This window comes from Ascaphus truei, chromosome 7 (genome assembly GCF_040206685.1).
Source record: "Ascaphus truei isolate aAscTru1 chromosome 7, aAscTru1.hap1, whole genome shotgun sequence".
Taxonomy (NCBI): Eukaryota; Metazoa; Chordata; class Amphibia; order Anura; family Ascaphidae; genus Ascaphus; species Ascaphus truei.
The window spans coordinates 67216943-67226737 of record NC_134489.1 but is presented as its reverse complement, the minus strand read 5'-3'; the positions used below and the strand labels follow the sequence as shown (position 1 = coordinate 67226737).

The following is a 9795-nucleotide window of genomic DNA, read 5'->3' as shown; positions in this document are numbered from 1 at the left end:
AGGGAGCTAGGCATAGACACTGCACACACAGGAGCTACAGGAAAGCTATGCAGAGCAATGACTAAGAGGACAGAGAGGGGTTATAAAGGAAGGAGGACCAATAGGGAAGAGAGGTGGAGCAGAGGCTTGAGTGAGAGTTTGCAGGGATAGGCCAGAGAGAGCAGGGGAGGAGACAGGGAAATAATCAAGGGAAATAGCTTGTAAGCCACGGGGGGCGGAGCTAGAGTTTAGGGGCGGCAAATAACTGGAGCGGGTGCGCGCGCCTTCTGTAAGTGTGTTATGCGCGTGCACCGCGCATATCACAGGGCACGAGGGACGCACCGCCGGGAGAGCACTTGGCACCGGAGGCGGAAGGGAAGGAGAGGCGGAGGAGCCAGGTAATGTAAGGGCTGGGTAAACAGGCGTACGCCGAGGGGTGCTGGTACCGCGGAGGGTAGCGAGTGGCCGGGAACGTGCATGCGCAGTGCGGGAGCCGCGCACGTGAACCTAACGCGTGTCAGGGCACGCAAACCGCGCCGCAGAGGAGCGACCGCGAGAGAAGGAAGGGAGAGAGTGAGAACGCAGGAAAGAGGGGTGATTGGAAGTCGTGGGAACAGAGGTGACGGGGACACGCTGGGAAGCGTGAGTCCCCCGATCCGTTACAGTGCTGAAGTTTAATGGCCTCATTCATTAAATTGTATTTGCGGTTTAGCATGATGTCAATAATTCTAGTACACACTGAACCACTAACATGGTTGAGTGTATGAGGCAATAAACAGCTCATCCTAGAGCCGCTCAAACTTTTCTCAGGTTTATTCTTGACCTTCTTTTAGCTTATATTGTATTGTGTCATCTGCCTGTCTATCTGTTATCTGCCTTTGACGAACAAAGTCTATTTACCCCGCAACCGGCTGTATAAAACATTCTCTTCATTATTTAGCCGGCAAATATTTTCTCCCAGATTATCAGGACCATGAGTGCTGGTTAGGGTTGAGACTCGGGATAGTCTGACATATTAGGGTTAGACTGAACAAGTCCTTTATTTATCCGGCATGCTGGTTAAATCAGGCTGCACAAGCTGCTTATTAACCCGGCTGCAGGGGAAATCAGGCTGGACAAGCTTCTTATTAACCTGGCCTGCCGAGTAAATAGCATCTACCTTTGATTAAACCGGATTACACACTACTTGCTAAATAATGTAAACTCAGGACGATACTGATTTTAGGTACATAGTCCCACTAAGATTGTTAGAGTTTTTAACTTTTTACGTGCCACACGGCCCCCTCTGCTATGAAAGAGGTTCATGTCTGTGGCTGATATTGATATTTGTAAGAGAATAATCCTGCCAGAAGGGTCAGCAACGCATTGGTTTGCAAGCAGGCAAAATGTTTCTGCTACGAGTATGTTCTACTTTTAACACCTTCACAGCCAGAGGGTGCTTTACAATGTGTTGCTGGTCACGTTGGCAGCAAAGGGGTTAATAGGAGGGTTACAACGGGTCTTCCAACAATGGTGACCCCGAAAATAAATCAGGTTGATCTCAACTCCCCTCTTCTCTAGCAGCAAATACGCTTCGTAGGTTTCCCCACCAAATTCTAGATGGGCAACTGATGTTGGCAACAGGCTGATAATTATGTAGGGGTCTATGTATCAAGCAAGTGGTCTACGCTGAAGCATGAGTAAAAAAATATTGCTTTTTTGGCTAAAACATGACGTATTTATTAAGTGTGTTTCTACTGTTGTAGAATTTGGTGCATGCTGCCATAATATTCAGAGCAAAAAATGATATACGCCACCTTTAAAAGACAAAGAAAACCAACACAGAAAACCATCATGAAAAGTAACAAGCGACACATTTATAAATACATAATATTTGTTTATGGGACAGCAAGCTACAGGCATACCCCGGTTTAAGGACACTCGCTTTAAGTACACTCGCAAGTAAGTACATATCGCTCAATAGGCAAACGGCAGCTCGCGCATGCGCCTGTCAGCACGTCCTTAACAGCAATACCAGCTCCCTACCTGTACCGAAGCTGTTCATAAGCGGGGAGACTATAGAACCTGTTACAAACGCATTATTTACATCAGTTATGCACGTATATAACGATTGCAGTACAGTACATGCATCGATAAGTGGGGAAAAAGGTAGTGCTTCACTTTAAGTACATTTTCACTTTACATACATGCTCCGGTCCCATTGCGTACGTTAATGCGGGGTATGCCTGTATACTATATAAGAAAAAAAAATTACTAATAAAATTAAAGTAGGTGCTTAGAGAGAAAGGGCCAACGCGTCCTTAGAGTCACAGAGGAAATGAACAAATATATTATCTAGCACTCAAAAAAAAATATCAAAATAAGGATGAAGTGATAAAAAAAAGATTTTACTTATTAATATGAATGTTCACACAATGGATCAGGCTTGAAAAAGGACATAACATAGCCCAAAATGTGTGTTTCATGTCTTGGGAAAGTCTCTTCAAAACCCAGCAGCATAAAGGAACACAAGAGTGTGATATGTTGTTGCTGCCAAGGTTACACTTCTCTACATGTTGGTTGATAGATAATCCTTTACAGATACATAACTACTGTACCTTGCGAGGTTTGCACATTGGTCTTCTGAGCTTACTGAACTTTTTGTAGTTGTTTCTATGAACTGTGCCTGGTTGGCCAAGATAACAATACCACATTGCATCTCTGGGAATTTGTAATGTTATTGATCCTAATGATCCTGTTGGGAACCCCTGCCTATGACAAAGGGTTTAAAAATAAATAAATAAATAAAAAAAAAAATATATATATATATATATATATATATATATATATATATATATATATATATATATATCAAACACACAAAGAAGTATGTTGCTGTACACTAAATGTAAGTGGTTAGATAAGACCCAAAATAACACTGACTGATTGGGTATAAAAAAATGTGCACCCAGAAAGTCAGGAATAAAATAATTAGGGTAACCTGATGGTGCTGGGGGATAGATACAAATATAAAACACACAGTAGAAAAGGACAAAGACAATCCCCTAAAATGGCACTCTAAAATATACCACCAAAATAAGCAAATAGAATATAGCAAAAAGACCCGGACGCTCTGCCAAAGTAGAAAAATGAACAAGATTTTATTTATGAAACAGCAAGACACACTAACTTAAAAACATAAACATGCTGATGGCAGCTTAGAATATATAGGCAGTGACTATCTAAAAGTAAGTGCTGTTAAATTAACCAAAAACTAGAATGTGTCTAAATAATAATGAATATAATATGAATTGACACAAAAAAGCTAAATGGGAAAAAAATGAAAAAAGTTAAACCCTTAAAGCAAAAAAACCTTGCTACAAAATATAAAGTGTAACTAAAGGCATGAGGAAAAGTATGCAATCAATAACCTTATATACATAAAAGTGTATATAAGCAAAAATATAACTTAAAGCCAAGGGAAAAACACAGGGGAGAAAAAAGAAATAACCAAACTCATACCCTGAACAGCAAATCCAAAAAAATTGATAATAAATACTCAGGCAGCATAAAAGCATGGAATAACTATAGTACTAGCACATGAGCAAACAGGAACATGATTTAACGGAATTGCAAAGTGCCAATGCTGGAGAATAATGCAAACACACATAAGTGCAAAGACCACGAGGACCAATGATACCAAACAGCAGGGGAGATAATACTCAGCTGTCACTAGATAGCGAAAGGGATCAGTCCTCAGTAGTTAGGTTCCAATGCTTACTTGTGAAAAATCCGAAAGAATCCATGGTTGCTGCTACGCGTTTCGCCCGTCGGTGGGCTTCATCCCGGAATGAAGGTCACGTGGCATTGAAACTACGGTGGTCGAGCAGTCCAGACACCAGAGTGAGGACGTCAGTGAAGGTCTCCCTGGTCCCTGATTCGTGTGAGAGTAATGGCGGCCGCACGGAACTGACAAGTTCTGGTTTCAAGGAAGAATATCCATTTCGGTGATTGCGGCAACAGCAAACGTTTATTTGGAGCCATTTTGGACGCAATCGTGCGAAGGTGTACTGTGGAGTCTTCGATCTGGTGCAATAACATGCCTTATTTTTATTGACAAAGTGTGAGTGTGCATTTGTCTGTCCATGATTTATTAAAAATTTTATATCTGATTTTATACAAGGATCGGGCGCTTTTTCTCTTTTTTTTTTCCTAATAGGTTCGTTGGGAGGTTGGTGAGCCCAAGAAGAAGCAGCCTGGACTTTATTATTGTCATTTTCATGGACTCATATGGACTTAAGTATCGTTATATTATTTATAGTTTTCCTATTTTCATGGTTTATTTTTAACACTTTTTTATATGTTATCAACTGTTTCAACTATATAGTACATTTTTTCATTTTTCTAGTCCATAGGTCACAATAGTGTGATCATCCCATTTTTCATTTTTTTACTCATTTTTTCATTTTTATTTTTATGCACATTTTTTATTTTTTGGGCAATTTATTATAATATAATTTTATTAATTATTGTTTCATACCACAAGCATATTGGCATGTTATATTATAAATAGGCATCTGTGCTGGGTGCAACATCTTGCCACATCAGATCAGGGCTGCAGCAATTTGGGTGTAGTGTGTGAAGGGCGCTGTCTTTATTATTGATATATATATATGAATGTACACACAATGGGTCATGTAAATATAGACAAATTATATATATATATATATATATATATATATATATAATTTGTCTATATTTACATGACCCATTGTGTGTACATTCATATTTATAAGTAACATTTTGGTTATCACTTTATCCTTATTTTGGTAATTTATTTTATTGAGTGCTTTCATTGTGTTTCTTAATACATATACCTGCACCAACATGCATATGTCACTCCGCTCTAACTCCAATTTAAATCCCTCATCACGTTGCAGACATACCCCGACAATGGCCCAACTCAGATTAGTGGTGTCCCTTAACCTGGAAATGGAGGTGTCCTCTTCCATTTCCACGCATTAGGCCGAGTCCATAGAAGGACAGGCCGCGCTGAGCCGTACGGACGCTCCGCGCTGAGCCCCTGCATCCTCAATGAGGATGCCTTGAGAGGGGGCTCACGCGAGCATCCGCAGGCGTGCTGAGGAGTTGGATTTTTAAGCTGGCAGCCAAGCTGTTTTTCAGCGCGCTGTCAGCTGAAAACATCCAATCAGCGCGGAGCAGCGAAAACGTCACGGCGCCATCACGTCAGCGCCGTGACGTTGACGTCGGTGAGTCGCAGGCGATTGGCCCAGTGACGTCACTGCCCCGCCTCCCTCAGTCTCCCCCCGCCTCCGATCGCGCCCGCTGGCTCGCCTGCATGGGCATGAAATCGCGCAGATTTCAGCAGGCGAGCCTCAGCGTCAGCGCGGCTCCGAACTCCTCACCCCTCTATGGCCCCAGCCTTAGAGAACGCGTCCTGCGCTCCACATGAACGCAGAATATGACCTCCCCTAGAAAACGAGCACTCTTAGGCTGGGGCCATGGTACTGCAGACCGTGTGGAGGTGTCCGCACGCTGAGCAAACAGACTGCCTTAAGGCAGTGTTCACTTCCATGCGGCGAGCGCATCCGCGCGGAAGCAGGAGGGGGCACCCGTTGCATGAGAAATCGGTTAAACTGATTTCTCAGCGCGACAGACAGGTCACGTGAGCGGTTCACTCAATGAGGGCGAACCAGCTCCGTGACGTCACTTGGAATGCCCCCCACGGCCGTCCAGCATGGCCAGGGAAAGCACCCGCTTTCCCACAGCCTCTGCACGGGAGAAGGCACCATGGCCCCAGCCTAAGGGCATGACAAAGTCACTAGGTCATGGGCCTCTGACGTAGTGCAGTGTTCTTCAACCGGGGTTCGCCTTGTATCCCTAATGGGTTCCCTGCAGTTTTCAGGTCATCTGAAAATTGTACCAAATACAGAAAAATGTACACTAAATCTTAACTCAGACGCACTGTTAGAGAGGGTTGGGGATCTTTACAATGTATCTGATCTAAAGTACACAATTAGAGAGGGTTTTGGGTTCCTTACAATGCATCTGATCGCCTATAAGTGAGTTGGGGTTCCTTAGACTTGTAACATAGTACAAGCTGGTGCACGTGCGTTTAGTTTCTATAGCGCAAGCCGTGATGCGCACGGCTAGGGGGCGTGGCTATGACATCACAGCGTTAGGCTGCGCTGTGATTGGTTCATAGCGTCACGTGGCGCGGCAACAGATACAATTTTCTTGTAATTTTTCTGATCTGACGCACCACTGCTCACGTCTCAAGTATACAAGCTTACACAGCCAACTATCATTGACGCGCACACTATATTACAGCCCTTACATCACATCTGATCACAGACGCGCTATTAGAGAGGGTTGGGGTTCCTTACAATGCATCTGATCTCAGATGTACTATTTGAGAGGGTTGGGGTTCCTTACAATGCCTATGATCTCAGGAGCGCTATTAGAGATGGTTGTGGTTCCACAGAATTTCACAAGATAATTAAAAGGTGGGAGATGGAAGAAAGGACCAACATGGCTACCCACCCTTCTCCGCTTTATATAATTAAAGGGTTCCTTAACCAAAAAGGGTTAAAAAAAACACTAAAGTAGGGGCAACGTCTTAGGGCACACAAAGAGTTAATACATAGACGCTACCTGCCACAGGTATATTTCAGGGCGAGTTACAACAAAATAACAACTTTATGGCTAAACGTTGCCTTTGATACATAGAGCCCATCGTCTGTAAGGCAACTGGTGTTTGCAACGGATGTGTAACGAGAGTGTGATAAAACATTATGGGAGCCACTTCTTTATGATTGTAAAGCCAATGGTGACACCTGATGCAGTGGGAAGGCATCTGACAGCATAGGACCGGCACGCCTTCCTTACCTGGGGTCTCAGGATAAACGGGGCTCCACATTAACTGCTTTGAAGTCAGCACCACATCACAGCTTCTTTTATCGATCTCAAATATGCCCCGGAGTAGGCTCGGCTGCTCGCGGTCCCGTGACGAGAACCCGACACGGAACCCTCCCGGGTCCCGATCCTCTGGGTCACTGCGACCCCTCACCCCGGAACGATCGCTTCCCAAACTCCATTCATCGCAGCGACCTCTGAGCTGCGACACGGAGGCGGCTCGTTCCTCTGGACTCGTAGCCACCTGTTGCCCTGTGGCGAAGTCCTCCAAGCTGTCGGTCCAGGCGCTCACCCGGCGAGAGTAGCCGGGGAGGCGCAGCTGCAGGGTCTCCCCCATATTCCCGTCACTCTTGGAGTAACTTAGTTTGGGGGAGGAGGGGGACAGGTGGGCCGCGCGAAGGCCTTGGTTGCCAGGGTAACCGGGGGACGCGCGCGACGCCATTTTCAAACAGACGCGGGCGAGCTTGGTCACCACGGAGCGGGACGGGTATGCGCGTGCATGTGCGACCCTTTCAAGCCATTGTGTAACCTAGTCCTTCCTAGTCACGAAGCCTCCGTCCCATTTTAACCATTGGCTGCCAGCTGGGCCCTGCATAGGCATGGCTCTGTTCTGACAGCGAATGGGACATAAACTGATGTCATTTGACAGCATTTTCGATTTAACAAATGTTGCTTTAAAAAAATATTATGGAAAGATGAATTAATTCGTTGTGATAACAACTGTGTTCATGCCACTGCAAAACTTCTGCATATTAAATATGAGGTATTTGTAATCCAAGCTACTAACTAGTTTTATAGGGACTTTTATGGATGTAACAGCTGTGAAGCATTATGTACATTAATGGCGCTATATAAATAAACACATACATACATACATGTAACTACTGTATTAATAAAGTGCATTACAAATTCAGTCATATAAATAGACATTCAGTGTGGGACAACAAAGTATGAAGAACGCTGTTTTAGGTTAATTGGTTATTATTTCTTCTCCATAAATAAGTGTTTTCCATGTGGCCCAAAGTACTACCCTGAAATGTAAACTCAGTAAGCACATTATTTCCTTTTATCCTGTAAATCCTGTTGTGATGTGTGAGCGTATTGGGTTTATGGGGGGAGGGTTTCTCCAGCTCCACTGTGCAGTACCAGAACTCGTTCAGCTTTATCCAACTGTAGCGCTGTTTCCCCCACCTTATGGGAGATGTGGCGGCTACTGGGTGTGTGGTGCTTTACCTGTGGCTCACTGGAGGCCTGAACCTCCGCTGCTGGGAGCCCGGGGTGTACCTGATCCATCTGGTGACAGCGCCTCAACCTGTGAAGGGTCCTACCACTGCTGGATACCTCATTGCACAGGACCCAATACAATATATTAACAGTTTACTGAACACAGGTAATACTAGGTATATCACTATCCCACAGACAATATAGGCCTCGCACTGCCATAACCCCATAGTGCCCTCAAACCACAGTGTCCATACCCTGATGGGATCCCCCAAAGTACAGAGGTGCCCCTGGGCACCCAACCTCCCTGGTGTCCACAAGAGCCAACCCACCCAATGTGTGCGACCGCGCTGCCCACAGTAACTGAAACTGTGGTGAAATTGGGGCACGTTGTGAGGTACCTGCCCAGGTGCTCTAGCACCTGGGTATGGCTGAAAAGCAAAAGGGATCCGCTGATCCAGCGACGTCGTCGTCAGCGAAGCTCCACCTCTGCGGGGGTGGGTTCCAGCTGGATGGTCCCACCATGAAAAGAGTCTCTATTGGTGTGGTGGTCTCATGGGTCTGACAACCGGATTGCCAGTCCGCCGCCGCGTCCTGGCTGTGTCCCTTATACTTGGCACTACAAGGGCAGTGTCCCTATCTAATGCGCCTGTAGCAGCCACAAACTTGCAGGGGAGTCTGGGCCTGGCTGGGGCCTATAGGGGATCTCTAGCCTAGTGCAGTGGTCACTGACACCCTGCAGACACAACCTCATCCCTGTCACTGACACCCTGCAGACACAACCTCACCTCAGCTCCGACTGACGTGGCTCGCACCACACCAAATGTATCAATTGTGTGGAATGGGAATGCTGCAGCCCCATTGGCTGTACTGGGCCATGTGGTATTGCAGCCCCAGTGGCTGCCGGGAACTGTAGTTGCCCTGTGGAGTTGCTTGGTAATGGCCGCCACTATGCGCCTGCACAGCCGCCGCAACTTACTCCCTGCAAAGGGAGCCTCTGGCGACCAGGTTGCCCCTTCATCAGCCGCAGCGGCCTCACACGCCCCTCCGGATGCAATCGCGCACCTCTACTGCCTAACCGGCGGGTCCGCCGCTGACTCCGGCATCCTGCTCCCCCCCTGGGGCATCCTCCCTGCTCCTATCGGTGGTTCCGCCGCTATGTGGAGGTAGGTGGGGAACCAAGGAGTGATGTGCAGAGGGGAGACCTGGTCACACAACATTCAAGTCAATGCCGGTTTTAGCTCCAATAATCCACATTGGAGCTTCTGTGAATTCTGGTGGCTTTTACATAAACACAAAGAAAATGTGTCGCCATACACCGATTTTTTTTATTTTTTACTCCCATTTGCAGACCCTCCAACGTTGGGCACATAACCATAGGTACCATACACTTTAGTCCCTCTGGCAGTGTGATATAGAAATTAAAGCACCTCCTGCGAAAGTACCATAACATTTATTATATGCAAAGATCATTTTACCAATAAAACACTAGTATTGTAGGGCTAATTTGTATATACCTGTGCACACATAAAAAAATGAAGTAGAGATCATATGATCCGCTGATCATTTATTAAGTCAGTCACTGACTTTCTTGCTGCTGTAATTAGCTGAAGGTTCAGAGCTTTCACCAATAGAAGAGACTCAGTGGAGAGTCTACAATCCTTAAATAATTGGAGGAAA

The 9795-nt window shown here is 45.6% G+C and overlaps 1 protein-coding gene across 6 annotated transcripts in view; it reads right to left on the bottom strand.

Annotated features, from left to right (window-relative positions):
- Positions 1–7386, bottom strand: part of CERKL (CERK like autophagy regulator) — a 291588-nt gene extending 284202 nt beyond the window's left edge. For 5 of the 6 annotated variants that reach the window (XM_075608917.1, XM_075608915.1, XM_075608912.1 and 2 more), the window contains exon 1: positions 6868–7386. In XM_075608917.1, the coding sequence (XP_075465032.1) occupies positions 6868–7336 (469 nt within the window). In that variant the 5' untranslated portion in view covers positions 7337–7386. The remainder of the gene's footprint in view (positions 1–6867) is intronic. The other variant, XM_075608914.1, reaches the window with a different exon arrangement.
- Positions 7387–9795: the final 2409 nt, after the last annotated feature.